Source organism: Rhinatrema bivittatum, chromosome 15 (genome assembly GCF_901001135.1).
Source record: "Rhinatrema bivittatum chromosome 15, aRhiBiv1.1, whole genome shotgun sequence".
NCBI lineage: Eukaryota > Metazoa > Chordata > Amphibia > Gymnophiona > Rhinatrematidae > Rhinatrema > Rhinatrema bivittatum.
The window spans coordinates 49254984-49270203 of record NC_042629.1 but is presented as its reverse complement, the minus strand read 5'-3'; the positions used below and the strand labels follow the sequence as shown (position 1 = coordinate 49270203).

The following is a 15220-nucleotide window of genomic DNA, read 5'->3' as shown; positions in this document are numbered from 1 at the left end:
GGGCATGTCCCTAGCCAGTGGTGAACAGGGCTCTGTGCCACTGTACCAGGCATGGGCCTCATCTGCTGTCAGATTCTGTTTTTTTTGTTTGTTTGTTTTATTTTTTTCATGCAAAGAATTCAAGTGTCCCAGCAAATACCATAAAGTGTTTTCAGCCACCACCCTCCTCCTCCACCTCCCACCCCCTTCATAACTTGTTTTTACTATTAAAGAGGTTTGATTTTCATTCCTGCCCTGCTTTCCCACACCAGCATCACCAAAGCAGTCATTGGTGTGCAGTCTTTGGCTTTTTGTAAGGTTTTGCAGTTATGACTGAAGACTTGGTCCTGCCGATGCAGAAACTGGGGATAATCTGGGCAGGCCCTTGGCCTCCCTTTCTGTGGAAGAGGGGGTTAGAACATGCTATGACTACCTCCATCCCAGAAAGGATAGGATACTATGGAGCTTGTCTGTAGCAAGCAGCAAATAGTTTACTAAATACTGTAACACCCTGAGTTTTTGCTTTTACAAATCTGTGTTGTGTGTTCTATGGCGTAATATACCACCATTTAGGAAACCGCTTACATTGTCCTATCTTCCTGAGAAAAACCCTGCCACCTCCCTCCCCCTCCCCCAAAACCTTATATACATTATGTGGTAGACAAGTTGAGGTTTTGAGGTATAAGACTGTGTTTTCTGGAAAGCTGATTCAGTTCTGGTTTTTCCTTTCCATTGCAGCTATGGGATTTGTAGTTCTGATATGTCAAAGAAAAGGTAAAACTACAAATCCCATTATACAGTGGAGTAAAACCAGGACTGGATTGACCTAAACAGAGCCAGCTGCTAACCCTTATTTTGTGGGGAAGGGGGATCTGTGGAACCCTGAAGGCTCATGTTCAGTAATTTTTTTCTTGGTTCAATAAAAGCTATCACATAAACCATGGTGCTATATTTCTGAGCAGGTGGTGCTGAGACTGGCGTATCAGCCAATGAGGTGCACAACCCTTGATCCTCAAAGGCTGCCAGCAGCTTTCTAACTAACCAAGTTGTGAAAATTAATCTGGTTTTTGGACCAAAATATATGCCGATATGCATCTTGCAGATGTCCTGGAAATCAGGCTAGCTTGGAGGCCCTGGAGGACCAGAGTAGTGGAGTGTGGAGATGTGGAGGACCAGGCACAAATTTGTTAGCAGGATAAAATCATGCTCAACCGAAGTTATGTGCAGCAGATTGGGGGGAGGAGTTGGTTCCCGAGCCCTTGACCAGTTCCTGGTGGGTTTTTTTTTTTATGCATAAGCCTAATTATGCAAATGCATTCAGTTCCAGCTCACAGATATTCATTGTGGATAGCCGGAAAACCAGCCCTAATTCCAAATCCACTTTAGTTCTGGCATGCCATCATGTAATAACAAAGGTTCAAAGCATGGAATACCAACCTTAAATAAAATACAAACAGATTTGTATTCCACAAACCTCTGACAACGTATGCAGATTTCAACTGACATACATAATTATGCATAGACAATATAACAATGTACACCAATTATAAAACGTGAAAACCATGCTGCTGTATAAGACATTTTATATCATTAGATACATACAGATCAATCAATGTAAACTTGATTAAAAGGTTTCTTCCTGCGCTTAAAAAATCAAATTCACCTCTTACTTCTAATGGACTACTATTCCACAGCTGAGGGACTTTCACAGAAAATGCTGTTTCTAAATCTTTGTAATCGACTTCCAAAACCGTCAGAATGTCCAATAACAGTGAAGAAGAGCATAAAGGATGTGATGGCTGATACCATGTCAGTTTTGTAGATAAAACACGTAATGTTTTAAAAATGAACGCTAACAACTTAAATTCTAACCTTTTTTTTGCCCTGACAGCCAATGCAGTTGCTTCAGATAAGACGTTAAACTAACACCTCGGGGCAGTTTAAAGATCAGTCTTAGAGAGGCATTTTGCACCAGTGCCATACCTGTAACAAATACTTAGGCAACCCTCTATATACAAGGAATTGCAATAGTGCAGCTGGCAATAAACTAGTGCCTGTAGCACTAAACAAAATTCATGCACAGGAAGTAAATTCTCGTAAAGGTCTTACTACATGCAACTTAAAGAACGCAGTACAGAATTTCGATAAAATAACTATAAAGCCCTGAATGAGTAGTTTAGAAATTAAAACCGTGTCCTCTTGAAATCTCTCAGAGCAGAATTATTAGTGTGGCTGTATTATGGCTGTGTTGCTTCCTCTTCTGGCCTCTTTCTTAAGTCTCCTTTCTTTTCAGACCTAATGTATTATCTCATCACATAGTCATGCTTTGCTTTTTTTTTTTTTTTTTTTGAATTAAAGTTGTGTGCCTTTTTATTATGCCCACAAGCTCTGAATTTAAATACCTCCCCCTTTCCATGAGTCTTCTGCTATATTCTTAGATTCTTGCTCCCCTCCCCCCATGTACCAGTCTGATGCCAGGTTTGTTAAATATAATGACGCTGCGAGTGGCTGAGTTGCGGAAGAGGTCTGACATCCTCAAACCTGAACACAAATACGTCCGCAGGAATGGAATCAAAGGAGGACAGAAAGGGGGGAATAATTGGTTTTAGTTTTGCACTAACAGTCAACCGGAGTATGGGAGAGAAAATAAAAGCTTTAAGGGCTTTCAGACCTTGCGTCCTGCACGGGTCTGTTTTCGGCAGGCTGCAGCTAAAATTCCAGCCCCTGCCGTGAAGATGCTGGTGTCAGGTCTGGAGAGAGCACTTCATAATAGCCTTGCAGCCCTTTCCTTTAAACAGACTTTTGTAGGGTAAGTGTTTAGAACAAAATGCTAATGAGAACACCGATGTGTGAACTCCACTGGGCCTAATTACACTTTGGGTTCCATTAGTGCCCCAAAGTGCAGTAAAATCTTGGCGATGTCCTGTCATTGGATACCCGGAAGTCACCCTGCCTGGGCAGCACTAATCTCTCCAGGTGCCCTGGGTGGTGATGCAGAAGGTGAGAGGAGGACAATCTGGCTTGTAGGCTCTAGAAATGACAGGAGTGCGAGGCTGGTCGTCTTACACAGCCATGGGGAGTTTTCTTCAGAGAGGGTCACGCTATGTGCTTTTACAAGGATTGGGCAATGGGTTTTTATCGGGTCCTCCTGGCTACCAGGAATGGAGGGAGACTTTTTTAAGTTTTGGACAAAACGTAGGGCACTGGAAGTGGAAGTCCACAACTTAACTTGCCTGTGCTGCTGTGAAGTATTGCATCTCTGACCCAAGCTTTTAGATTCCTGCAACTTCAGGAAGAGAAAAAAAAATCTACACCGGAAACAAATCATGCAAACCACCCTTCACGCAAAAAAGTGCAGTGGGATTTTAACCCAATCCTTAAATTTAACAGTAGCCAAATTCTGCATTGACCGAATATCCCTCAAAAGCTGGTCACAAGCCTATTAAGCTAGTCCGGTGAAAATGTATTGTCTAACAGTTTGTTGGTTGACCGGTATTTTCCATCTTTTGGGGGGGGGGGGGGGGGGTAGAGGGAAGAGGATACTGAGGCCTGCCTGGACTCGTCAGGCTGCCATCCCGCTGCTCATTTATTACATCAGAAAGAAGATCTCTCTCATGTGGACGGTCGGCTAACCGTTAGCTGTTGCACTGTCTGGACAGTAAAGTTACTCGTGAATACCCCCCCCCCCCCCTTCCTCGTGAACTCCGTTCATCGGTCAAACTGCCCTTATCCGTGCCCTTCTCCTCCTCCTCCGCCATCTCCCGAATCTGCGCTTGCCGCCTCGCTGCGCCGTATGCCTGGAATAGGCTTCCTCTAGCCCTATTCCAATCCAGCCTAAAAGCCCCAGCTTTTTTTTTTTTTTTTTTGAGGCTGCCTTTATAAAACTCCCTAATGCCGGTCATGTAGACTTTAACCACTTTTCTATAATAAATGCAGTTTCGTTAGCCCCCTTGGTGGTCCCGCATTAGATGGTGGGCGCCATGGAGCGTCGTGCACCCAGCGCTGCGAACACCTAGGAGCAGTATCGCACAAACGGTAATGATGCACAGAATCGGATCACCGTTCCCTCCGGCTTTCCCAGTCTTCTCTCCCACCCTTTGGGACCGAGGGTCTGTCGAATTCTTCTCCCTCCCCCAGACGGAAAGATTAAATTTTCACAGTTAAGGCAGGCGCTAAATCTGGTATTAATGAGGGGTGATGCCACTGAAGTCTGCTGGAGGCGCATCCATGGAGGGGGGGGGAGAGGACGGCTCCCGTCTCTAATGAGGGTATCTTCCCTGGAGACGACAAGGAGTCGGGCGCCGCCGTTCCGCCCTCTGCGAAGCCGGGGCTGCCCGTTCCCCCCCCCCCCCCCCCCAGCGGCACCGCAGCCCCCTTCACCTTCCTGGAAAGACCCTCCAGCCAGCCCCCTAGAGTTTTGCTGCTGGTGGAGGGGTAGGGAGGGGAGAGGGTGGGTGTGATTCTCTCCGCCTGAGGTTTTCAGGCATCCCTTCCTCCCCCCCCCCCCCGCCTCCTCGCTCACATCTTGGTGGGAAGCTCCTTCAAGGGCTTAACATGTACGGTTGCCTAGCGACTGGGTGTTTCCGTAGCAACAGATGGAGGGGGAAAGTTGCTGGTGGTAATAATAAAAAAAACAAAACAAAACCAAAAATCCTAAGAGAGGGTGGATGGTAGATACAACCGATCAAATTCCTCCAGTCGTTTTTTGTTTTTTTTTGTTTTTTTTAAGGACTCTAAGGACCCATTAAGCGTTTTTTGACTCTGTAATGAGAAAATGTTTGTTCATTCTGCCAGTGGGACCCTCTTCCAGTCCAGTCTCCAGTCAGCCCCCCCCCCCCCTCCCTGTCACCGAGGAGCTGTGGTACCGAGGTGCTGGCGGGTATCGGAGTGAGTTGCGGCCTTGCTGAAATCCCACACCGCCTCCCGCTCAACTGACGCGCTCGTGCACGCACCCCCCCCCCCTCCGCCAGTCCCTGTCACTGACCCCTCCACTGCGGCCGGTTTTGGTGTTTGCTGAGGGGGAAGAGGGGTGTTTGTCAAATTTTTGACCTTCCGTCTGGAAAGAAAACCTCTGTAAGAAGCTTGAAAATCCCCTTTTCAGCCCCAGTACAGGTCAAGCAGGTGAAAGGGGGGGGAAGGTGGTGGTGATCCAGATCACAGGTGCAGGCCATTTTGGTTCCTTCTGTGCACAAGGTGGGCGCGGGATCTAATGTAATCCAGTTTTGGTCATCCCCCCATCCCTGTGTAAAGGGGCTCCACCGGATCAGTAAGTCTGCAGACACTTTAAACACTTCCTCCACATGCCCGGCCCTCTTTCCAAGGCCTTGAGTGTTAGCCGAGACCCCTATAAGCCAAACATGGTGGTGCTTCTTTTAGATCCTTTTAATTCAGTCCTTTTAGAGGCAAATGTCCGAGAGTGGTTTTTTTCCATAAGCTTTAGCTTGTGAAATCTTTACCACATGTATGAAATTTAAATCCCGGGGTAAAAGATGGCCCATTTCAAACCTAACTCTTGCAGGCTCAATCTGTGATATAGTCCTCTTTATCTTTCTAATAATGGTTGGCTTGTTTTTGGTTTTTTTTTTACCCTCCCAGTGACCAAGCTGCAGGTCAGTAAGTCCAAGAGGAGCGTGACAGTGGTGGAGAACGGGGCGATCCCCCTGAGCTGCCAGGTGAAGGCTCAGACCAGTCCCGACTCTCACTTCGCGGTGCTCTGGTACGTGCACAGGTCCTCGGATGCCGACGGAAAGCTGATCCTGAAAACCGCCCCCAACGCGGCCTTCGAGTTTGGCACCTACGCCGAGGAGGAGGGCCTGAGGGGCCGGCTACAGTTCGAGAGGTCGCCGGCGGGGCTCTTCAATCTGACCGTGCAGAAGGCTGGGGTCAGCGACAGCGGGAGCTACTACTGCCACGTGGAAGAGTGGCTGCTGAACCCCAGTAATGCCTGGTACAAGCTGGCAGAGGAGGTGTCCGGGCTGACCGAGGTCACAGTCAAAGAGCCAGGTGAGGAGAAGGCATAGGGAAAATAGCTGACGGGGGGGGGGGGGGGGGGGAGGATAAAACCAGGACTGTCTCAGCTTCCCCTAGGGGGGGGGAACAGGGCCATCTGGTAACCCTAGGCTGCCAGATGTAGGCAAACCACAGTCCACCAGCCATTTTAGAGCCCATGGGGCCCTTTCATCGAGCCTGCTTGCCATCCCTGGTCTCTCCCTCCTTCCCCCCCCCCCCCACCACCGATCTGTGCTCTGATGTCCACAACAAAGCTAAATGTCTCCTGCCCCGGGGAAGTCCGTTCTACCAGCCTTACACCTTGCCTCACAGTAAATGTTACTTGAAACCAGCCCGAGAATTTTCAGTCGCTGCCTCCTGTAAAATAAACAGATTCTCAAGTCTCCCCTCTGGTATAATCCGGTGCCAACGCTGAAAGAGTTCCGCACCCGCCGTTTTTCCAAACACCGTTGAAACGACGCTGCGTGGCCTCATTTTGTCTGGTCTTGAGCTGAGGAGACACTTCACCAAAACCTTGATCCTTCTCTGCCACTGCACATCTGATGTCCTGACACATTCCTCTTGCTTTTTTGGACTTTCAGCTCAGTTGGGACCGGGGGGGGGGGGGGGGCATCTGGTGCCCTGACCCTCCATTCACACCTACCCAAAGATTTCCCCCTCCCCCTGGTTTATATTCTCCTCCCAACTTACTATAGTTCAGTCACTGCAGCCACAGTCCTGGGTCGGGGTTTTGCCTCTGGGCTCCTTCCAGTCATGGATCCCATGGCTGTTGGGTTTTGCTACTATGCAGTGACCGAAATTTGACTCCGTGGGGCTCCCAGCTCCAGCCGGCCTGGGGTACGGAACTGCTGAGCTGGAAATCGGATTGAGGTTCTTCCAAATGCCAACGCGTCGTACTTACTACAGAGCCACTGCTTAGTATTGATCTATTTTTTGGCTTGGCAGTTTCCTCCTCCTTCTTTTTGGGCTTCCGTTTTATCCCCATTATTTTTTTATCCTCCCTATCCAGCCGTACTCCTTGGCCAGTGCCACAGGCCGCAGCTTCTTCTGAAACCCGATGCGTGGGCACGCCCGAGTCCGGCCACCAGGTGGCGTTGTCGCGCAACGGTGGAGATTTCCTGTTCTTCCCCTCCCGTTCTGTGTTCCCAGCCCTAGCTGGTCTAAGGGGCAGAAAACCCAGCGCGGGAGTCAAGCCCTCGACTGGTGGGGCGTGGCGCACTGCTCCTGAGCCAGCGGCCCTGCCCCACGTAGGATGTTTTGGAGCGTGGCTCCGCTCCTGTAAGTAATCTCTGCTTTTTTCACGATGGACGTGCGACAGGAGCTCTCACCTGTGTTTACGGATCTTGTGCTAGGAATAGGCAGTGCCTCCTGTTTCAGCCCCTGTGCCTTTTGGGCACTGACAAATTAAAGTGGAACTTGGGGGGGGGGGAGGGGAGTGGGAGAATGGGGCAGAACCCAAATCTTGGGGGGGGAGGGGGGTGGAAGAAGGGAGGCCATGGCCCAGGGTTACTGCCCGGGAAAAGGCATCCTCCATGTTGTCGTCCCCCCCCCCCCCCCTACCGAGTAGAGGCCACATTTATTATTCTTCACCTGGTGCACTGGAAACTGGGTTTTAAACGGCAAGGCAGCGCGCTCCTCTTTTGGCCTGGCTGCAGGACGCAGCCTCGGACAGTGACCCTGCCACCTTTTCTGAAAGTAGTCAACGCCCGACTAGGAAGAGAGCAGAGGCGACCGGAGCTGCCGCTGCCAGAGAGATTAATCGGAGCCCAGCGCGTTAATGGTTTCTCCCCGTCTTGCACAAGGCTTTTGCCTCTTCCGTGTATCGGGTTTGGATGGTTTTGCCTGCACGGGGGAATCAGATGGTTCTGCCACCCTCCTTCTTCTTGTGTCTTCCTCCGAGGTCCCGGGGCCTTGTGTTTTTCATCTTCCTTTACCTCCCTCCGTATTTTTTCCCCTGCGTTCGTTTGCATCTTCTGCATACTTTAATGCCTGTGGTAAACAATTTTCCTTTTCAACTAGTCCAGGAGAGCGGCCTGAGAGGACAGCAGAGCCATCTCCAAAGCAGAGCAGAAGATTAGGAGAAAGGCAAGACCGGGGGAGTGTTGGGGGCTTGCCTTCCTAGGTGTGAAGTATTGCCATTTGGTAAAGCTGGTTCCTTCAGCAGGGACAGGGACTTGCCTTAGTCATTTGAAGTCCCCATCCCAGTTTCAGCTGTGCCCCCAAACCTGCTGCAGCCACCCCCTCCCTAGTCCAGGATCTGTACCTGAGCCTCTAGGCCGATAGCCGTTGCCCAGGTTGCAGACAGGTTTACTCTGCAGTGCAGCTCACGCCAGGCTCTGTTTTTCCGTTCTGCTTCCCTAGATGCCAACTTGCAGGTCAGCCAGCTGCCCAAGAACCTCACCGTCCGGGAGAACGAATGGGTCGCGATAGACTGCAGCATCACCAACCGGACTGGCGCCGACTCCCAAGTCTCCGTCGCGTGGTACGTGTGGAAAGCGGGTCACCCGGAGAAACGGCGCGTCTTGCTTCTCACTCGGGAGGGCACCCTGAGGTACGGGGAGGAAGAGGAGGGGGAGGAAGAGGAGCTCCCCCGCAGGCTGCAGCTGGATACACCGTCTCTCGGGCTATACAGACTCCTCATCCAGCGAGCGGAGGTGCTAGACAGCGGTGCCTATGATTGTAGGGTGCAGGAATGGCTGCAGAATCCCAACAGCAAGTGGTATAAACGGACCGAAGACGTCTCCAGCCTGACCATGGTCACAGTCCAGCCAACAGGTAAAGAGAGACTGGGCTTTCTGGTCTAGTTTATTTGCCAAATCCAAACTTGCTATAGATTTATTCAGAGCATGATGAAATGACGGTACAGCAAAAAAATAGGAAGCTTGGTAGGAACTCGCAGGGGGTGCTTCAGGGCAGGAGTGAGGTGCACGACAGTACTGGAATATCAAGGGGTGCTGCAGGACAGGATGGAAGATGCATTAGCAGAGCTGTGCGTACGATGGAAGAGCAGGAGTGAGGTGCACGACAGTACTGGAATATCAAGGGGTGCTGCAGGACAGGATGGAAGATGCATTAGCAGAGCTGTGCGTACGATGGAAGAGCAGGAGTGAGGTGCACTGGCAGAGCTGTGTCTGGGATCTCGGTGGTGGAATAGAAGGGGATGCTGCAGGACAGGAATAAGGTACGTTGGCAGAACTGTGTGCCAGTTTCTTAGTACAGGAATAGCAGGGCATACGGCAGGACAGGATCAAAGGGCATTGGAAGAACTGTATATGTTTGGAGGTCTCAGAACAAGAAAGCAAGGTTGTTGCAGAGCAGTATTGAGGTTCACTGGCAGAGCCGCGTTTGTGTGGGTCTCAGTACAGGAACAGCAAAGGGTGCTGCAGGGCAGGATTAAGGTTCTTTAGCAAAACTTTGCTAGTGTTGTCAGGATGGAAGATGAGTGCACTATGATAAGGCAGACATTACCTCCAAAAGCCATGATATGTTATAAGGTATACTTACTCTGTTTTTCCTAAATAATTATTTTGTTAACTTTCCCTGAAATGAAACCTGTAGAAGCAGCATTGCGGCTGGACCTCACAGCGTTGAACGTCACCGTTGCAGAAAAGGGTCACTTCCAGCTGGACTGCAGCGTGCTCTCGCGCTCCAGCCCCTTGTCACGGTTCTCCCTCACCTGGTTGATGCTAAGGACTAAAGCCAGCGGAGCTGGGGATGGCAGCAGCGAGGTGGAGAAGGAGCCCGTGTTCAGCATTGGCCAGGACTCTGTGTTCGAGCCGGAGCCGGTGAGGTGGGATGGCAGGCTACGCTTCAGGAGGGTGTCCGCCGTGCTCTTCAGGCTGAGCGTGCAGGAAGCCAGCCCGGCTGATGCCGGCAGCTACTCCTGCCGCGTGGAGGAATGGCTGCCCAGCCCCAGGGGTGTCTGGTACAAGCTGACAGAGGAGGACTCGGGGATCACCGTGGTCAACGTGCTGCACGCAGGTGAGGGCCAGTGCAAGGCTAGCTTTACCCCTTATTCAGTAAGGGGTAATAGCACGTCGAAAACGCGCGTCCAACCCCCCGAAACTAATAGCGCCCGCAACATGCAAATGCATGTTGCGGGCGCTATTATTTATTCCCATGCGATTCAGTAAGTATAATGTGCAGCCAAGCCGCACATTTTACTTTAAGAAATTAATGCCTACCCAAAGGTAGGCATTAATTTCTCTCGGCACCAAGAAAGTGCACAGAAAAGCAGTAAAAACTGCTTTTCTGTGCACCCTCCGACTTAATATCATGGCGATACTAAGTCGGAGGTCCCAAAGGTTAAAAATAATCAAAAATTTAAAAAAAATGTAAAATCAGCCCGCGGCTTGAAAACCGGACGCTTAATTTTGCCTGCGTCCGGTTTCCGAGCCCGTGGCTGTCAGCGGGTTTGAGAACCGACGCCGGCAAAACTGAGCATCGACTGTCAAACCCGCTGACAGCCGCCGCTCCTGTCCAAAAAGGAGGCGCTAGGCCTGTGTCATAGGAGTAGTAACTTGTCTGAACAGGACAGGGACAAAGCCAAATTAAGGAAGGCCCTCACCTTTCAAAAGGCACAAACGGTCCTTGCCTTCTGCTTGTACTAAATATGAAAGTAATTATTTGCTGAGCACCTTCAGTAAACTGCACACTCTACAAGGCAGAATTGTAAGGAGGCAGGGCCCGAGCTTGAGAGCTTGCCGAGAGCACCCCCCATAGTCCTCCTTCCTGTACGCTCCCTCCCCCTTGCTCAGTTTTATCCGTTTGTAACTCGGAGCGAAGAAGGCTCGTGCTCACATGTCTTGTGTTTCGCTCCCGCCCTCTTCTCTGGCAGGTTCCACCCTGCAGTCCGTCATCTGCTCCAACGACGCCCTGTTCTACTTCATCTTCTTCTACCCCTTCCCCATCTTCGGCATCCTCGTCATCGGCATCCTGCTGGTGCGCTTCAGGACCCGCCAGTCCAGCAAGAGCTCGGAGGGGAAGAACGGCGTGCCCTTACTGTGGATCAAGGAGCCCCACCTCAACTACTCGCCCACCTGCCTGGAGCCCCCCGTGCTCAGCATCCACCCGGGCACCATAGACTAATCCCAGGCACGGCTCTGCTCTCCCCCAAACAGGAGAAGTGAATTTTTTTTCTTTCATTTTATTGCCCTCCCTCCCAACCCCCCCCACCTGAGTGTTGGTGCTGTACCTGGCAGAGACCCAGAACGTCAGCAGGAGAGCGGCTGCCTTTGGACCCCTGGTATCTCTTGATGCCTCCTTTTGTTCTGTGATGGAACAGAATTGCCAGAAGTGGTCGCCCTAGAGGAGGTGGGGATAGGAGATTGTACATAGCCACGTTACCATCCATTTTTATTTTCTGACCGATGGGGTCTTGATTTTTGTTGTCTCCTCTGGGCTGTGGTTTATTTGCTCCTTTTTCCCCCCCATCCTTGATTTTACCCTTGCATTAAATAATGGACATGGCAGGATCCATTACGTTAACTTTTCTGTTTTATCGTGGAGTTGAGGATGGTTTTTGTTTTATCGTGGAGTTGATGATGGTTTTTTGTCTTGTTTTTTTAACCATCCTTGTTTTTTCCCGGTTAAGAACTGCCCACCATCCAACTCTGAAGCCCTGGGGGGGAACCCTGGCTATGAATGTGGATGGTTAGATGAAGAAGCAAAATGATATCCCAGGGTAGGAACCAAACTTTGCATGGATGGTGGTTCCTCTGTTCCCCCCCCCCCAATATAATGGAAATTTTTTTAAATTTGCTCTGTTTAACCTTTCTTGAATGAAGACTTTAAGGTGTAAAAAAAAAACAAACAACAACTTGCTTGTCTTCCTTTGTCCGAGTTTGGTTCTGCAGCTGTTGGGACTGCTCCAAAGCTGCTGTTTCAGAGCTTGTTCCCGTCTGCAATGTGTCTCTGGTCTCATTGACTGGCCAGGAGTGGATGATGCATCCTTCTTTTTTTTTTTTTTTTTAAATCATCTTTTAATTATTCTCGTGAAGACAATAGTGGGCCCAGTTTGCCAGAAGAAACCTCTGTGCCCTCCGAGAACTGAAACGGGGTGCTCTGTTGCTTTTATCAGACAGAAGACTATCTTTTTTTTTCTTTTTTTTTCCCACTGGCCATGTGAGAAATGGGGAAAAACATCCCACGCGACCAAAGCTCCCCCAGCTGGTGAGATAAGCAACGACATCTGAGCTGCCAGTGCTGCAGGGACCACCGGGATTGCGAAGGGATGAGACTGGGTTTCAGTTCAAGGCCGTGGCTGCACGCTAGCTCTCTGTTCTGTGTTGGTCCAAACATTAAATTGTGTCCATGTGCCATTGTCATACACATGCTTCCTGCTGTGGTCTATGGAGGCGGTGCACCGGGGCACTGGCATACGATTCCCTGGTGCACTTGGCCTAAGGTGCTTTAACGCTGGTACCACTGTCCCTTGAAAAACAGGGGTTTGTCGTTACAGAGAGAACGTTTTGTACAATACAATATACCGAACTTTTCTAAAAGCCAAGTCTGGATATGTCTTGAGTATGGGTCTTTCCTGCCGTATTTAAGCTCCATCCTCCCACCGCCACCAAAGGACTGGTGTTTCTGATCTTGTAATAACCTTTCCTGGGAGAGGATGAGGATTTTAATGTCTTCCTTGCAGGCCAAGCCTCATGTCTAGACTGGGTGAGTCTGAGGGGGGTGGGTTGCTTCCCCCACCTCTTCCTCTCTTTTTACTTCCCTATTCCTTAGTGTTTAGCATCTCAAGATGTTACTGAGCTAGAAATAGCTAATTGTTGCCCTGTTGACATGATCTGCAAAGCCTGACCATGCAGATTTCAGTGTTGCCACTGGGGCTGATTACATGAGATATGTAAAATAAATAAAATGCTTCCGTTCCTGGCTGCGGGACAGTGAGATGCTAAACATTAACACAGGCTGTGAAGGAGTGCGCAAAAGCCAGACTCGGGCAGGTGGCTTTGAATAGCAAAACTGCACACATTTATCTTCTTAAAAAAAGTGACAAACCCGTGTGGCATTGGCTGCCTCGGTCTCCTGTGACTTGTATAGTACGATGTGTTGAGCCACAGAGCATATTCGTCTGTAAACACAGCTTTAGAATCTGTAATGCTGCTGCCGACAGGATTTTAATTAAACCATTTTTGGAGTTTTTTGTTACATTTGAAATGTGTATAAAAAAATTAATAAAGAGAAGAAAGTATTTGGTTTCTAAAATGACTTTGTTGTTCTTACGTGAGGGATTGTATTTAATATCCTGATATAAAAAAAAAAAACAACCCAAGGTGAAAGTTTGACTTGATGTCAAATGCAATATTTTTAAGGTCACTTAGTCAAGGTAACAGTGACTGAGGTACATAAAGATGGTCAAAGGCTGCCACCTACTGGCTAGAAGGCTTCATTTCACCTGGCCTCGGCACCTTTAATAACAATTTGAGCACGCATGTCATTTTTGTAGGACGCCAACATACTTTACGATTTAATTCTTTAGAAATCTGCACACAGCCACCTCCAGGACGTATGGATTGGCAGCATAAGACTGCCTGTAAGGGGTGAAATGGGAGGAGGAACAAGGTTTATAGCACCCAGTATTGGTTGGATAAATTACAACCTAGGGCAATGGAATGAGTTGCTATAGGATCATGCAACCTGTAACTGAAATGAGTCTGGAACTTGTGTCTTGAGGATTTCTCATGATTCCCAGTGCAGTGCTCTGGCCATTATTCGCTTCCAGTCCACCAGAGCGGCCCAATAACCCAGTTTCCAATTTCCAAGGTTCTTGTGATTCAATAAACCTAGTGTGGGACTAAACATAGAAACGTGACAGCAGCAAAAGGCTGCGTGCCCCATCTATCACACATCTAAAAAAAAAAAAAGGTCTTGATTCCCCCCGTTTAACAGTATTTGCTGTTTTTTTTCTTCCATTTGAATGTTTGCATTCCTGACTACTTTCTCAGCTTCTCTTAGCTGTCGTCTTCTTTCTGCAATCTCTTGTAGTTTGAGCACTAACCTGTTCTCCCCTTTGCCGCTGCTGCTTTAGAAAACCAAACAAAAAGGTTGGTTGCCCTTACAAAATCTCCTTTTAATTTTGCCCACTGCTCTTCTGCTGCCCCTACATTTTCCCATCCAGCTAACGATTCCTTGAGGTCCTTCCTCGCCTTTGAATGAACTTTCATCTCCTGCGCTCTAATACTGAGCCATACCCTCCAGTGGTCACTGGATGCCGGGTGACTGTTCACTACAACATCGAAGATACTATCCCTGTTGGCAGGTGCCAGGTCCAATATTATCCAGACACTACAGCCGGGGATGTACCAGTCAACATCCAGCATGAGCTCTAAATCCAGCCTTCAGACGTCCGCCCTTGATGACCATGATGATGTGATGATCATGACTCCCTCCAGGGCTGTGAATGCAGCCTTTGCGGCATCCACAGCCCCAGTTAACCTGAGTCGGGCATCGAACCAGTAATACACAGCACTGGCCACTGAGCCACCTGGAAGCGTCCTCCTTCTAATGTGATTATGTAGGTTGCAGCCTGAATAGGAAAGTGTTACCAGAATATTTTTGCTTAAGGCAGTCTGGCTTGGCTCTGTGCAAAACGTATCACTGTGAGCATTAATCCATTCATAAACCCTTTGTTGACCCATCACAAAAGCTGGCAGTTAGCGTTGTTGTTGTGAACTGTCAAGGCATCGCAAATGATGACCACATGAGAAATGTGCAGAGCAGAAAAATCTGGACCATTTCCTCCACTGCTTTCCCACCTTTCAGCCATACCTTGTATCTGCCCTTTGCTCTGATTTCCTTGTGCCTCTTCTCTTGGTCTTGCAGGTTCTTTCTACCAGTGATCCTTTTCATACAGTCCTCGCCTGTGATCGAATTCCATGTCATGACTGTGCCAGGGTACGGTCACTGCAGCAACCGCCCTGCAAAATTCCCAGATTTTTCTTTTCCAGTTTTTTCCCCCTCCCAGCCACCTCTATTGAGACTCACTCATCCATCACCCTAAGGCTGAAAAAAAATCCTTAAATTACTGCTAAATCTAACCACCTGCAGCTTCATATTGCCCTGTCATCTGAAAATCCTGAAGATTTATAGGTTTTACCATATTTACTGCATAAAAATGGAAGGAGAATAATATTAGAAACTGTGATGTCCATGATTTCACCCTGGGCACACAGAGCAGCACTGGTCAATATCCCAGTAGCCAATCTTGTAGAATTGTTCC

The 15220-nt window shown here is 49.1% G+C and overlaps 1 protein-coding gene across 5 annotated transcripts in view; it reads left to right on the top strand.

Moving 5' to 3' along the window:
- The window catches only part of IGSF3 (immunoglobulin superfamily member 3), a 143228-nt gene extending 130036 nt beyond the window's left edge, over positions 1-13192 (top strand). For all 5 annotated transcript variants that reach the window (XM_029578565.1, XM_029578564.1, XM_029578562.1 and 2 more), the window contains exons 9-12: positions 5575-5982; positions 8350-8763; positions 9547-9969; positions 10826-13192. In XM_029578565.1, the coding sequence (XP_029434425.1) occupies positions 5575-5982; positions 8350-8763; positions 9547-9969; positions 10826-11076 (1496 nt within the window). In that variant the 3' untranslated portion in view covers positions 11077-13192. The remainder of the gene's footprint in view (positions 1-5574; positions 5983-8349; positions 8764-9546; positions 9970-10825) is intronic.
- The last annotated feature ends 2028 nt before the right edge of the window (positions 13193-15220 follow it).